Source organism: Metopolophium dirhodum, chromosome 2 (assembly GCF_019925205.1).
Source record: "Metopolophium dirhodum isolate CAU chromosome 2, ASM1992520v1, whole genome shotgun sequence".
NCBI lineage: Eukaryota > Metazoa > Arthropoda > Insecta > Hemiptera > Aphididae > Metopolophium > Metopolophium dirhodum.
The window spans coordinates 11,958,434-11,976,254 of NC_083561.1; the positions used below are offsets into that span (position 1 = coordinate 11,958,434).

The window sequence follows — 17,821 nt, forward strand, 5'->3', positions numbered from 1 at the left end:
GTAACAATAACTGAATAACGGATGGATGGGTGGACCACGGACACAACGGGTATATAAAACATATTCTAAACATATATTTACAAACCTAAAACTGATACATTTAATTGAATAAATCCAGAACCTATCTAATTCTACATATTAAAACCAAAGATGTACCAACATGAGATAGGCCCAGTCTTAAAAAGTTAAAAATAAAACTTTTATTTTGTTTTTCGAATACAATGGATAAAAATGTATTCAGAATAAGAGTTCAATAAATACTTTTCAAAAAAATATTATTAAACTAGCTGATCCCGTGTACTTTGTAGCCCGTTAAAAATACCAACTAAAAATTTGTGTTCATAATATGCAATTCGTTATTTAATACCTAGCTTAATATTCAAGATCTCCCGTGACAAATTTCCGTGAACTTACCCCATATTAATCTCCATTAAAGATTTTTAACACAGTCATATAAAATAAAGGTCTAAAATTATATTCAATCATAATAACAATATATTTTCTCGCATTTTTAGCTTTGTATTCGTAAAACAATTTTTTATATCGGTAACTAATAAGTAATAACCAATCGCTAATTTCTTCATCATAATATAAATAAAAAACAATAATAAAAAAAATTGAATGATTTATGCAACAACAAAATTATGAAACTTCGGTCAAGTAGTTCCAGAAATAACCCCGAACCAACGAACAAACAATGTTTCTTCTTTATAATATATTAGTATAGGTAGATTACATTTTTTCTTATATTATACCTATCTATAAAAGTATTTAAATTATATTATGTAGGTACGTTTATAATACTTTATATGACTGCATACTGCATATTATATAGTATATTATATTATTACTATAAGCTATAGGCATATATTATTATCTTATAACCAGTTTATTATGTAAACAAATTTAAACAAATATCTGATCACTTATGTAAAATGGAAACAGCCTATAATATTGATAAGCAATCCAATAAATATACTTTATACATATATAAAATACAATACAATATTCTAAAAGCTTATACAGAAATTAATATTACATAATTTATTATATTATTAAATTATGAAATTATTTAATTAGGTACTTATGACATAAATAGATTGTTGTCTTGTTCTTAAAGTTCTTGTAGCATCTCTTTCCCAAAAGTCTTTGCACTTTGAATATAGAGTCCTAAAAAATAATGCGTTTATGTGTATTAGTCAAAAATATTTTTTGGAGATCAAGCACTACTCACATATATACAAATAAAATAGGTATAGTCAGAATGACATACATCAAAATCACTAAACAAAAATGACCAAATTTAGTAGAATACATATTATCACATGCGGTCTTATATGCCTCAATTATACCAAACGTCAATACAGAGTTCATGCACGTTTGAATGGAATACAATCGTCCTAATGCAAAATAACAATTTGTCCACTTTTTAAATAATTAATAAATCTTAAAATATACTAATATACATACCAAGATGATCGTTCTCTACTATTTTAGATGTTAATGAAATTATAATAGTTACAGCACTACCATGGCATACATATATCATGGCAACTATATAAAGAGAATATCAATTATTATTATTCACCACGATAAAATAATATAATGTAACGATCTAAGTATATTGATAATATCCATAAAAATGATTAACATTAAAATATTGGTTATTAATTATTATAATATTATTTACTAATAAAAATTTGCCAAAATTGATTTGAAATAACGTATACAACAGCAGCAATGATATAAATGATGCAAGCTGATATACCAATAGCTAGGTCACTTATTTTCATATTGTAACTCAACACAAAAACTGAGAACATAGTACCTGAAATAAAATGACTATACTTTAATAAATAAAGTAAACATACAACTTGAATGTACGAATCAAAATAAAGTATACTATTATATTTTATAACGTAAGTTGGTTTACTAACAACTAAAATTATAGAAAGTATAATAATATATTGCTATATAGACAATATTATTAAACAGTATGTGTACAAATATATATTTAAATTCCTAAAATAATATTAAATATAGAAAATGTTTATTACTATTAATTGGTAGATTTTGTTTTAAATATAAATGCCGACTATGGTTTAGTATCATAATTATTTCAAAATATCAAATATTATAATATTATTTCTTATATCCGCGAAATAATTTTTCTAAAAACAATTAATATCATTTAATTACAATAAAAACACAAATAATTACCAAAAATAATTGCCAACATTTTTATAACACTGAAATAAATATAGTCATCATTGTACCAAATAAACAAAGTACTTATATACTGCATTATTATTTCATATTCGCCTGAAATATTGATTTAAGAGGGTAGAAAAGTACATGATAAATATTATTTAATGCATCACAATACGTATATATTATAATAGACATATTATATACATATATATGACTATATAATATGTATTATATATAATATATATATATATATATAAAGTACATTGTGTTAACATGCACACCATTTTATAATAAACTTACTTCCTATTCTCGCTACTATGACTGATTGGCATATTATTAAAGTTGCTAGTACAATAGGAAACCCTTTACATTTGTTTTTAAATAAATCAATGATACCTTTGAACAGGTAGCTTGGTTTCAACCATATTATATAGTCTTCGTTACAAGTTCCAGAATTATCCTTAACATACAAATGGCCAATCAGTATGGCGAATAAATTAAACAATATAGGTACTACGAACAATAAATAACGATGTAAATAGTCTGACCAATTTTTTAAAATTGCTACTAAACCCCACCCTATTAACAAACTAAATGTATATGTTACAATAATTATCCCATGTTTCAAAGTTCTACATTCAAATTTTGAATTTTCCGTTACATATGACATCACACCAACCCAAAACATATTTCAACCGACGTACAATCCAGGGATAACTGATGTAAAGATTATATTAAATGTTGAACGCCAATACCAAAAGTGATTCACAAAGTATAATCCATCGGTTAAAATCTGTCCGATGATTGGTAAGAAAATCAAAGGTTTACGTCTTCTGCCATGACTGTCGCTCCATGCTCCTGAAATTAACTCACGTCAATAAATGTATTGTTTTTTTAGCTATAGTAATAAATAGGTAATGGTTTAATTATTTAATAGCTTTGTAAATTTTTCATAAGTTAAAATATTAAAGGATGTCCCAAAATTTAAAATGTCTATATTATAAGTTATCCTCGCATGGGGTACCTTAATTGGTAACGGGTATGACAACTCCGTGGATCCCAGTCATTGGTATAGGGAATATGGCGTTCCCACAGCTCAGTATAATAATATTATACAGCAACAGCTATTTTCCTGACCTTAAATGGTTGGGAAGATCTGGTCCTCCAAGTTGGGGGTTAAGCGATGGGCAAACAACCCGTCCTCGTTAAAAATATACTTGTTGTGAATCTTCTAAATAAGCCTCGGGACAGTCATATATAGGAACATGAAATGGAAAACGGAACAAGCACAACAATGGATTAAAGATCAGTACATGGAACATAAGAACTCTATTTAAACCGGGTGCTATGAAAACATACCAGATACAAAAGTACAAACTACCAGTTGTAACTTATAGCACTACAAGAACTACGATGGCCTGGCAATGACATTGTAAAATCTGAAAATTACACTTTTTTATATCGGAGAAGGTAGGTATGGTTATGGAGTAGAGTCCATGATTAGTGACGCAATACTACCACATGTCAAAAGCTTTACGCTAGTAAGCGATCGTCTGTGCATTTTAAAATTAGAAGGGCGTTTATCGGATATTATGATAGTAAATTGTTATGCCCCAACTGAGAAAGGAAACAACGACATCAAATGTTAATTCTACGAAGAACTAGAAAGAATATATGACACGTAACCTAGAAACTGCATAAAAATACTAATGGGGGATTTCAACGCCCAAATTGGATGAGAAACTTCGTATAGACCTACTATAGTGCTGGAAAGCTTGCACTTAATATCAAATAATAATGGCATGAGAGTAATTGGCCACACGCCTAACCTAACCTAACCACACGGCCTATTGAGAACGATTTGGTGGTCAGATTATACACCTTTGAACAGGTCGATGACTTTAAAGGTTTAGAAGTGAACATCATTCATAAAAATTATATGCACAATGAAGTTAAACTTAGGATAAGTCTGGCGAATCATGCATATTTCTCATTGAATAAACTGTTAAGTTCAAGAATGCTGTCATCGGCAACAAAGGAAAAAATGGACTTAGCTTACTTACACCCAATAATGACATATGCCTGTGAGACGTGGTCGACAACTCAAGGAGATGAGTAGAAGCTTTTTATAACTTATATTATAAGCGATATAACTTCGATTGACCTGTTTGGCGGTGAAACGTTTTTTATTTTACTTGATTAATTGGTATAAATAAATAAGGCATATATAATTACTAATTAATATCAATTATCATTAAAAGTTAAGGCACTTACACAATCTAACGAGTACTGAGTAGGTAAACAATACTAGGTAATCAAAGATATGCATATAAATATATAATATATAATATTATACGTATATTACCAAGAATATATAAAATAATAAATCCAATATATTGTTGACGAAAGTATCATTACGCAGACATAATAAATGTTTGTGTAAAACAAAATACATAAAAAGTCAGACATAATGAATAAATATAGAATATATTTTTGATATTACTTAACTTCCATAATTTGTCTCAATTCTCTCACCTATTAATGCAGGATAGTTGTGTAGTTAGTTATTCTTCATGATAATAAATTGTATAGTGTTAAAACATTGTATTATAGATAGGTAGGTACTCTAAAAAAAACTCACTTATTTACAAAAATTTTTTAAAGGAATCTACGCAAAATGGGTCAACGTAAATGTGCCTTATTAGTTATTACGCTTAGAGAAATTACGAGAATATCGAAAAATATGCCCAATAAAGAAAATACTAACTAGCTATAGCTATACAGTTATAACTAGACAAAATTATATGCAAATGATAAAAAAACTAATATTGTTACGTAACAATTATTATCGATACATCGATAAAGCGTAATAACATCAAATGTCAACTGTAAATTTAAAATATGTACATAAATACGTTGTTTTTAACTTGTGTCAACATAATATATTAATATAGTTAACATTTTAACATATTATGCGTACAATGTTATGAATTATGATCAATTACTGGACACGGTGTAGTTGGTAGATATTTTATTCCAACCGCTCCTCGCCTTTTCCTACCCTCAGCATATGACCCAAAAACCTAACGTTTGTATACATATGCAAATCGATTGGTTCAAATGGTTTTGATTATTTGATTCGGTTCATACATACCTGCTAGTAATGCAACAATGAATGAAATGGAATATTGTAAATACGTGGCGCTCGATTCTACTCGGCGTTGACCTTCATATTCACCTATTGGGCATTCACCAAATGGAATCAACGGGCCACAGGTAGATTTCTGTATCAATGCATTTTTAATAGAAGTAGACACCGTCAGTGCTGTGGTATAAAGTATCGTCACTATTATAAGGGAACGCTCCGGAGCGCAGTCGTATCGTATAAGGTCCATTATAGATTTACCACTGTATGTTTGAAGGCACTGAAAAAAGTACAAATTATATGAGGTATAGTGAACTTCTAGAATACTCCATAAAAACTTATCGATACTCTGAAGTGCGTGTATTCAACTATGTATTTCTATTGTACCTATCATTTCGTATAGGCAAAAGGCATAGTGTGTATGTTAATAATATAATTGATAATTGCTTGACAAAAATAAGTTAACAAGTCAGTTGTTTTCTATAAGTACATAATATTATTATGTACTATCTTACCCTTCGTTAAGCATTTGTATAGCGATTATGGCCAATACGATACCAGTAAAGTTGGAAACAATCGAATTCTTGGTAGTTACAAGATAGTGTGCTGTATAGTATAACATTATAGGTACCTACATGCGAAACGAGTAAATGCAAACGAACGGTTTGACTGACTTAAATCTGTTGTGCAAACGTAATAAATGTCAAGACACCTAATTTAAGTAGGTAATGCATAAAATAATATGTAGGTTCTCAGTACCTAAGTATACTATGTATTATTTTTCAATTTTTGTTGTGCAGCGTTTATATAAGTTTATAAGTGTTGATTACAGACTAGTAAGTTAATATTATCATTAATTTCATGCATTTTGATATTTTTTATAAAGTAAATACAAACAACATAATAATATACAAAAATAATTTGTTTATTTTATTAGATATAAACGGCGAATTTTATCTATAATATAAAAATGAATCGCAAAATGTGTTGGTAAGCGCATAACTCAACAACGCTTGGACCAATTTGGCCAATTATTTTTTTTAATGTTCGTTGAAGTACAAGGATGGTTTTTACAGCGAGAAAAATTCGAATAATTGCTGGGAAGACCCTAAAAACAGCCCTTTTCTTTTTAAAACAGCCCTTACTATAATATGGATATTGGATAGTATAATATTGATCGTCTCCATGGCAATGTAATCACTGATCAAGAACATCATCTATGGTGGTCGATTATTTGTGAGCTCTCTGTTAATGAACGATTAAAATTATAATGATTTGGTAGATGAACAATTTACAATGCAAATTAAATTAAATTAAATTCGTATATCGTGTTTTGTGCAGAGTGTTAAGTTACCTATGATCACTAATTATTGCATGTGACACAATAATTTATATTTGATATGCCTCCTATACAACGAAGCAATTTAGGTAGAAAAATCCGAAATGCTACAAACCAAGGTAATTACCGATCTAACCAAAATGCACAAGAAAGTGACGACCGAAATGAACGTGAAATAATTCGGATATCACAAACGCGTGAAGCGCGAGCGCGACATTCAACTAATAATCGCGCAAGTTTGAATCGAGCTGCTTTCAGTTACGATGTGTCAATTGACTACAGTAACTACCACTGTGTTATTATTGGTTCTATGAACTCGGTTTGCTCATATTGTAAGGCTTTGAAATACAAAAACGAAGCCAATGGATTGTGTTGCGCAAATGGTAAAGTGAAATTGATACCATTGGTATTAAGTACATAGAGCATTTACATCCAATTCATTCCTTCGTCTAGCAATCGAGTATGGGCCCGATATTAAATATTACGCTCATTCGAAAGTAGAGATTGGTGCTATGGACAAGGAATGTCCGCATTGTAATGCGCTTAAGTTCAAAAATGAGCCAGCCGGTATGAGTTGCGCGTCAGGAAAAGTGCAACTACCGGAAATTGAAACACCACCTGAAACAACTGAAACACCACCCACGGTTTACTTATCGGTACGGATCCAGATTCTAACCTGTTCCTGAAGTCAATTCGAACATTCAAAATGTTTCAAAATGACATCGTTCGGAGCAACAGAAATAGTTAAAAATAATGCTGCAATTTAATTCAACGACTTTTATGAAATTTTATATGCATATTCAGTAGGTCTGAAAATAAGCTACTATCTATTTTTCATACCCCTAAGTGATAATAAGGGTTGTCCAGAAAAAAAGAAAAATAAAAATAATAATAGTGTATTATATATTGGTTGCTATTAGTTAATAGGGCATGTTTGTTGATTTGTATTATTATTTTTTGTCAAAATATATACATAAAAAAGAATTTTTGTGTGTAGATTAGACCTCTGGGAAGAACATACCTAGGCTAATTTAAAAAGGATTAAATTTGGTTTTTTTTTATTCATTGGATTTTAGTACGGTTAGGTTAGGTTAGGATTTTGTATTAATTGATTATATTAATCCACCGTAGGTGGAATTGAGTAAAATCGACAAACTTGGTATAACTCTGATACTTTAGAGTTAAATCATACACTTATGTACAAACAGCACGGGGTCCGCGATCTACCGCAGGTAGATTGCCTACCTGATAATATACTGCTGCGAATTAGAATTTTTATTCCAGTCAACAGAAAAGTTAAGATAAATCTAGAACATCATACACCGAATATTAAATAACGCATTGAACAAAGTTTGAGTCATATACAGTTTGTACATTTAACGGGTAACGAAGTGCACGGGATCAGCTAGTATACTAATACAATTTATTCTATTATTTCCACAGATAACAGTACATTTTTAAAATAGTTAATAAAACAAGTGTTTGATAACTAAATTAATAGGTACCTAAATTGTATTTATATTTACAATGTAAAGGATGGTTTTGACAAATTTGTAATTTTTATAGTTATAGATTATGATTAAAACTATTTTGATGTTTTCTCATCTTCTATTGATTTCAATTGTATTACATTTGATTCATCATGTTTATTATCTTTTTCATTTTCACTTAGACGGTACTGTTTTATGTCATCCCATGGCTGTACTTCACCAGATCCCAAAAAAAGAAATATTAAAGAAGTTGACATCATGATTATCACCATGATCCAAAATACCAAACGCCACTCTAAAACGGTTCTCTAAAACATTAAAAACAAAATATTAACTAGGTATATTATATATAAAAATATACTAAATAGCATATACACTAGGTAACTAGTAGTATAGAATTAGCATTTAAAAATTCAGATCAGGTTAAATAAATAAATTTAAATTATTATTTAATTTGTATTAATGCATTAGCAAGCTTACATTTGGTGTGAGGATTCCTACGATGTATGGAGTGGCCATTCCTGACAAACATCCAATGCCATTTACCAATCCCATCAGAGTAGGTGAATAATTGGGTGACAAGTCAAGTGAATTAATACGTAAGCTAGGATAACAGAATCCCATGAGGGCCACGCCGAAGGTAAAACACAATGTTGCAATAATTTTATTACATCCAACGAACGAAGCACACATTACTCCCAGAGCGGGACCAAGATTTCCTGAAAGCATATACAATTTGTAATTTTTTTACATCATTACGGATGGTATACTTTAGTGATATTTTCACTCAATGTTTATACCTATAAAGGCATACATTTTTCTGACTTGGGTGACTTTCATTGATCCTTTACTTATTAGGCGATCTGCTAGTATACTGGCAGCAACCGATGTAACCCATTGAGCGAAAAACGGTATTGACGATAACAAACCGTTCTATACCATAAATATTTAAAATTAATATGAATAAATGTACTTAGTACATTGGCATACAGATTTTGTTTTCAACTTACTTCAGTCACGGAAAAGTGCAAGACATCACTCATGTACTTGGGAAGATCGCTGATTAAAGTAAAAGCGCCCCAGTCGTGTCCTGCTCCACCAATGACCAGCGCCCATACTGGCCCAGAGGTTAGTATGGATTTCCACGGTGTAGGCGTCAGATCCTGTACACATAAATAAAAATCTTAGTTCGTACTGTGTTAAAACAGAGGAGTACTAACTAAGAAACTGTCCAAACCTTCTTCCTTTCTAGTCTTCCGATGGATCTTTTTAAGTAGTCCCGCTCTTCGTCCGAGATGAATGGGTGAGAATTTGGATCGTTGTATACGAACATGCACCAGATTATAAACCAAATGATTGAAACAATGCCAAAAAAGTAAAAGACGTTCGGCCAACCACCGGGTATGTACCGCATGATGAACCCGCTCAACAAATTGGACAAAATATTACCGATTTGTGCACCTGTGTACAAAGTTATCCGAATAATTTATCACATAATATGTACAATGAAATTCTATCTCGTGTATAATACACGTTACCTGCAAATACCAGCGTGGCAAACTTTCCTTTTTCTTCAGGGGGCGCCCACTGCGCCAGGAGTGTGCAAAGCGCCGGAAACGTCATGCCCTATAGTGGAAAAATAATGAACTCATAGCGTACTTAAGTACAACCGAGAGTAAGTAAAAATAATGGAATATCATATATTTGTAGGTATATATACATAATAAAATATACTAGAGTTATGAGATAAAACTCACTTTATAGTAAACGTATCGAAAATATCTGTACCATTAAATGATAATTTTTAAACTAATTCGGGTTTATCTGTTTGAGATAGTAATTTATAAGGTATTTTAACGACTTTTAGAAAATGTATGCAACATTTTTAACCACGAACCCTTATAGGTAGCTCATCATATATTGCATAACCTGTATAATTAGTAATTATGCATTCGTAAATAATATGCATATTATATTATGTACAAGTGCGGTACACTTAATCATTTATAAATTTGTAAAAAATGTTTTACAGTGGTAATATGCTATTTTTTAGATTTTATAAAATAAGATGTTTACTAAAATACTATACGTCCTATTCTAACATAATAAATATATTTTTTTCATTGGTCTAGAGTCCGGCAAATATGGCCATTAACTATTGTAGAGGTTACTGTTGGGAGGGTTGGAACGGTTGTATGGTTTATTGTTAATACGTGTATATATAGGTTTTTTTGCCACTATGGACCCGGGTTAGGTTAGTAACCGTTGCTTACTCTCAATCACGTTACGTAATTGATTTCAGTCACTAACAGTAATAATATTACAAACCATGAAGTTTTAAAATGTGTAAATAGGTAGGTAGTTAATGGATTGTTCAATTTAATTATTTAGTAGGTATATTTACAATAATTATTAACGGATACCTATTGAAGTGCATATTATAATATACAAGTGTGTTTGTGGTAGGTATAATATATAAATTCATAATTTTACAGTGTTGTAGGACACAAGTTATAGGTCATCGTGCAAAATATTTTATATAATATTTTTCTAAAAACATTAATAATTAATTTTATATTACATGTTGTGGATTTTTATTCAAAAGCCCTCGTGATGCATATGTTTAAAATGTACTATATATGATTAGACAATATTGTTTGTGAGCATTAATTTTAAACCATCAAATCTACCATGTACCTACGTTTAATGTGAAAGGCTGGGCATTAACGAGTTAAAAAGTTAAAGTTAAGTTGTTTTTAACCAAGTTACATTCCTAAAAGCATTTGCTTTCGTTGTATACTTTTATCAATTAATGTACGTATTGTGATTTGACATGGATTGTAAATATTTAGTTATCAAAAAATGTACCTGATTTTTAACTAATTTAAGTTGCTTTTTTATTAAATTTAACTTTTAACTTATTAACAAGTTATAATAAATAAAAGGCTCTTTAAACTTTAAGCTTTACCTCCATTTTTCTAAATTAACTTGACTTAACTGGCATAGCGTCGGCCTTAAAATATATGATAACGCATAAACAGGTAACGTAATAGAATTGTACGCATGCGCATTACTTCACCAAGTCCTTCGACGAATCGCAGGATAGCCAGCGGCCTGGACCCGATGTGTGCCACACACGGTGTCATCAGCGTGAATATGGCCGTGCATAGTATGCCGATGCCCATGGTGTGCTTTCCTCCGTACTTCTGGGACAGCACACCGCCGGGCACATGCGTGAGTATGTAACCGTAGTAGAATGCCGACAGCACCTCCCCCTGTGTCTCCTCGTCCCAGTCGAACCTCCGGCGGTCGCCGTGCACGTGCCCCTGTTCCGTCGTCGTGGCCGCCACTGACGTCTGGTTGGACGCCGACGAATGCAGCAGTCGCCCCTGCGCCGTCGTCCCCGGCAACGGGCAGTAGTCGTGTTGCACGGCCGTCAGAGGGTCGCTCCGCCGCCCCTGCACCTGCACGGACACCACCATTTGCGTGAGCGTGATGCCCAGGCACGCCCGCATCACGTACGCCATCGTCACGCCCAGCATCCCCATCACGGCCATCACCCATCTCTGGGATACGTTTCCTGCACAGCCGGAAAACCGGACCCCCGAGGCGAAGGAAAACATTAAACAACGTCGATATTCTATTAATATTATTTCAGCAAAGGCGGGGAAATTAATTAGGTACCTAGTTAAAAAGTCTAAGTTAAAAAGTCATTTTTTTCAAACTTTTCTACTTAAAACTAGTTTGTTAATTTTCTAATTAACTTAAACATTCAACTAGAATCCAATGTAAGAACTTAGCTATTTAGAGTTGATTTGAAAAACATTGCATTGAGTTAAAATACATGTAACCCATATCTGTTGTTAACACTAATCAGTTAAATCAACAACAAATAATATTTATAGACATAATATTATAAATATTCCTTGATTTAATAATTTTGTTGATACAGATGTCTGATATTTCCTAAAGCGTCACAACTGCTAGATGCGTTAATATTGTACTTGTTACTAGTCATTATTTCCTGCAATATTTATAAAAAAATTACAAAAAAACTAAAGTTACATAATCACTATATTATATATTTATATATAGATGGTATTATGGAAACAGTCACTATTATAATAATTATAGGTGGTAATTAAAAAAATAATTTAAAAATTTCTTTTTAACAAAATTAAGTTGATATTTGCTCCGAATTAACTTTTACGTTTAAATATATTATTTGTTAATTATTTGCTTATAACTTAATATTCTTAACTTTGATTTATCTTAACTAGTTCAAGTTTATTATTTTTATTAACTTGCCCAACTTTAATTATTTGTATAAAAATATAGTCGTTTTATATCAAAACTATATCGTGTGCCCTGCAAGATGAGGAGGGTTAAGATAGGTATGTCGTGGACTCAGAACCTAAAGGTGCATATCGATTATTTTTCGATAATACACTTTATATAATATTAGTATATATTGGTTATTATTATCAATGCTCTATAATTCAAGCTCACCAGTAACAAAGTAAAGCTATTATTCAAAGAGTTTATAAATTTGTAATTTATTATAGTAGGTAATCTATAAATAGAACCTGACGGTTATAACAATTTAATGTTAAAACCAATAGATTTTTTTTACGTGATAAAATTAATTAGTGATAATCAAAAACAACTGTTCCATATTAATTGAGATATCATACAGAATAAATAATAGTATACAATCTATTATTTTGGGTATTACATCACGATATTATACCTATTCATTTTTACTTACTCAAAAAATTTTTTCAAGGAAACATACATTTAATTCAGATTGAAAAAAATTCCTACTGAGTGATAAAAATATATTAACAACCAGTCGGTTCAACCTACATCTTAAAAAAATAATAAAATGGGTAGAATTAAGCATGGCTAAATATATAGGTATGATCGCATTGAGACGCATTTTCGTAATGGGCTGCGCACGTACAATTATTGTATGTTTTAGCATGGAAAGGAATCTCAGCTGGCAGTGATTTTTGGATTTATTTAGCCAAGAAATTAATAATTTGTATGGTTTTGTTAGCAAATAAATCGAAGTGATAAAATTCACTGCCAGTGGCGGCCATGACACCTGCGTATAACAAAGTTGCGATCATACCTATATATTTAGCCATGGAATTAAGTACTTACAGGCACGTAGTGACGGATGTAATGTATTGCACTCACAATTTAGTAAGTGGCTGAGTAAGTTTACCCTATCCATACAAATTAAAATGTAGTGTAGGTTTATCAGGGATGGATCAAAGAATGAAAAAAGGGTGGACTAAACACAAATTATTTATCAATAATCTAGGTACCCATGTAAATCATGTAAACTAAAATGAAATACTCGTAAATATAAACCTATAAAGTACCTACCTATTTTAGATTCTAAGCGGAGCGGTGAATGTATTGATTTTACAATGATGTGTGTTTTTTTTTTAATTTTTAATTTTTTTTGTGTCTTTCATCACCTTTTAGAACAGTAAAAATGATTAGATTTTATTCAACAGTATCTTTTCTGATGGGAATGTGAATCTAGTTGGTACTTTGGGTGGAGGGGGGGTCAAAAGTAAAAAATTCCAAATAGTTTTCAAAAATGCGGTGAAAAACAAAAGAAAAATTAAGGAAAAACGGGAATTTTTAGGTAAAATTGGTATTCAATAATCGGTTTTGGTTTTTGGTGTAACTCTAAAACAATTTAACAGGAGATATATGACATTTTCACTGGTTGTTTATATTAGTATTTTCTATACACGATAACATTTTCAAAAACATTAATATGTTTTGAACTGTTTATGGAATTTTCAGTTTCAATTTTTTTCTATAAATGTCAATAAAAATGTATTTGTTGGGTAAAAAAGCTTGAAAATGTAATGCAAACCTCTTAATATATTGTTACAACAATATTTGAATAATATTAAAAATCCATAGTCACATTTTTTTTATAAGCATTTAAAGTTAAAATCTTGACAAAATGTATCAAATTAAAAATTTACAAATTATTCATTAGTTAAAATTTTTTTAAATGTTCTAATTTTATAGCTAAGGATTGAAAAATCTAAAACAGGATTCCACGTAAAGAGGTTATAATTTTATAAATATTTAAATTACTTAATTCACAATAATATCATAGGCTGACTGACCGTCTTCGCTCATAATCGTTTTTCTTATACAATGATATTATATAATTGAATTCTATTTTAGTACAATCCATTACAGTAATCTACTTGTAACCTAGGTACTGTACAGCAGAGCTACACCCACTTGCCCACCTTTTTTTTGTTGTCAATGAACGTCCTGAAATATACGAGAAAACATCTTTAAAATATCAAAGGGTCTTCAGTTCTCATAACTGCCTCTCGGTTTCTGAGTGAATTTTGTATATGTACCTACTATAACATCGTAGGTCTGATATATTATACGCAGAGTATGGCCTATATTGGCCTCGGCATTTTAGACGATTAGATCCTGTTGTTTAATAGTTTTCATTTATAAATATAAAATATAATATAATGTATATTATTATCGTGTGAGGCGGGGTTAAGGTTATGTACATCAATTATAACCACGATAACGTCATGCAAAAGTATTTGATCCTCGTTGCCAATAATAATAATAATAATATTATCAGTTATAAAAGTGGGCTTACAGACAAATGCGTTTGTAGAAATTTCGTCAATATGAACAGAAGGCTGAAGGACCATAAAAATATTTGATCATAATAAATTAGGTACATACATATATTATTATGATATACCTACAACGTGTCTAATTCAATAGAACAATTACAATTTTTGTTTTACTTCGAGAAATGTACATACCCGGTCGGTAGTTTAATCACGTTTAGGTAGGTACATATTATAGTCCAAGTAAAGGAAAATGTATCTTGTGTGCCTTACCCTTGCGTAATCTTTGCGCACAATGCAATAGTGTTCACTATTCAATATTAAGAATAGTTATTTTATTTAAAAGGTCTATAACACAAATCAATATTTGCCAGAACATAATAATCACACAATAAGAAAACTAAACGCACTGGAATAATTACAGATTGATATGAAGTTAATAATGTCAAGACTAAAAATATAAAGTGTTGGATGACATTATAATATTATAATGACTGATAAACAGAGATAATTATGTTTGAAATCTATTTTCCACAACAACCATTTACTATGATTACAGATTAGTGACTATATTTGTTGTATATACGATTGCTTACTTCTTTTTTTAATAAGATACATTTTTATGTTATAAATTTATAATAATTAAAAAATTATTTTAATTGATATTTTTTATTGTAAAATCATAATTTATAATGACTAATCAAACTCTACAACGATACATTTGTAAATTGATTTGTTCGGTTTTTATGAATCATAGTTGTACGCTGATAAATAAAATATATGAAATAAGTAACAAATAATAAAAATGTTTGAACACATTATAATTAATGTGTCTCTACGTTTTTAACATAACTTATTTTTAATCTTACAATTTGATTTTCTAGATCATAATATAGGTACCTATACTATTATTTTCTTAGACGTAATTAATTTTATTTTTCACATTCATTATTAGGTATTTATAGTTACTGATATTAGTTATGTCTTAAATAAAAAATAAAAATAGTGTTCCTAAATAAGAAACTTTTTTGTTATTAATGAGATGAAATAATTCTTTTGCTAAAAATAAATATATGTTTATTTTGTTTCAGATATTATTTTTATTTATTAATAATTTATTCTTATATTATTTTTAAATTGTTTAAATATACCATCAGTATATAAGGGCATAAATTCACAGTAAATATATAGGGCATATATATATATAATATATATGATTATAAATTATACATAAATATTTCAATGAGTGGACAACCGTTCAGTAGAGAAACCTATTAATGACACTAACAATAATACTTCATAGAACTTAAATACTCCTCAGTAAAAGATTAAAAAAAAAAAGAAGAAAACAGTATTCCCAGTTTGACGCATCTATTATCCTTTATCCTTCTATCCTTTATTTAATGCTCTCATTTTTATCGTTAAATTTTTTTGTATAAAACTTAATTTCGCCAAATTAAAGTTTATTATGAAGTTTTATCCAATTTAGTTAGTTAGAATTAGAGTTGCCTCATTAAATATTAATATTAATAAAATGTTCTCATTATTGCAATACTCGCGGTCAAGACATCAAAGCATGACTAAAACATAAAATGTTCACATTTTAACGCCCACAAAATTAAATAAATAAATCATAGAAATATTAAGTTAATTGATATTTACATCGCATAATTAAGTGAGAAATTATTTTGTAATATTAGAATAAAACATCAAAAAGTTGTATTATAACACATATAAGTAGTACGCATGGTTAGGTTGCGTTGTACTCTACTATACAAGAAATTTATTATATTCTATTTTAATATAAATAGGAAAACATATGCTATTAAAAAGTTTAGGATTAACGTTTACTTACGTGAATTAAATATCATAGTGATGGTTATAAATCTCTTGTTGTCTGTGTATATGCGAGAATCGTTTATTTTGGACGAAGACTTATAGATGACCGTCGTAATTCGTCCGAAAAATCGTTGGCCTTTTTACCAATTGACTTATTGCGGTAGTAATACCGTATACAAGAATCGTGGAAAGTATTTAATATTATACATCTATATATTATTTTTAATCCTATGCAAGACGTTGCCGTTGAATAGTTTTGTTAATCTGTTGAGTTCGGCTGCATCTACATAATATTATAATGGCAGTTTCTTCACAATTAATTGTATCGAGACACGAAATAATACTGTGGTCGTGCTATTCGAATAAAGTGATTAGTACGCTCTTATTTTGTATACCAATCATCTTATCTGAATTAATAATGGAGCCATATCACTTAAATTAAATTTTAATCATTATAAACACGCTGAATGCATACAATGTTTTTTTTAATATTGTTTTAGGTACCTACCGTGTATAATATTAAGTTACAAATTATATAGAATCTTTATTTTTTGAAATAACACCTTGTAGTAGTTTATGGTAGATTGGTAACCTGTTGATGATAATTTTATCAAAGGTCAGCGATTATCTGTAAAGTAAATTGTAATTGTAATTTTTTAATCGTTAAATACACGGAATCGTTTAGGTTTGCCAATTTGGAATTATAGTGATTTTTAAGATTTAAAATGTCTGAAATTAATATTCTAGAAAATAAGATTTTTTTAAATCGTTGATGAATACAGTATTATGTTGTATAGTTTATACATGCCAAACATAAGCTAATTTATCATAAATTATAGATACTTAAGCATTTACGACTTAGGTTAAATGCAAATGGAGTCCATAATAATGGATCGTTAAATATAGGAGAAAATAATGTATACTCCAACATTTTGACCATTAAATCTATATAGATTATAAGTAACCAAATGTTAAGCACTCTGTATTAATAAGCTGAATAATATTTGATTTTTTTTAAAAAATTAATTGTTCAGAAGAATATTTAATTTCATAGTATTAAATTTCAAAAGCCGAACCCAATATAATATAGAATATGAGAATATGTTTAACTTTAGCATTGTTGATGCAAGTTAAATAGTATTATATTTTCTAT

General features: G+C 29.6%; 1 protein-coding gene and 1 pseudogene across 1 annotated transcript; both read right to left on the reverse strand.

Moving 5' to 3' along the window:
* Positions 1 to 7,440, reverse strand: LOC132939152 (uncharacterized; annotated as a pseudogene).
* A 661-nt stretch (positions 7,441 to 8,101) lies between these two features.
* Positions 8,102 to 17,049, reverse strand: LOC132939450 (sialin-like). The gene is made up of 8 exons (XM_061006617.1): positions 16,685 to 17,049; positions 11,260 to 11,765; positions 9,724 to 9,811; positions 9,423 to 9,646; positions 9,196 to 9,348; positions 8,986 to 9,118; positions 8,666 to 8,904; positions 8,102 to 8,493 (listed from the first exon to the last, which is right to left on the reverse strand). The coding sequence occupies exons 1-8, from the start codon at positions 16,698 to 16,700 to the stop codon at positions 8,281 to 8,283; spliced, it is 1,572 nt and encodes a 523-aa protein (XP_060862600.1). The 5' UTR covers positions 16,701 to 17,049; the 3' UTR covers positions 8,102 to 8,280.
* Positions 17,050 to 17,821: the final 772 nt, after the last annotated feature.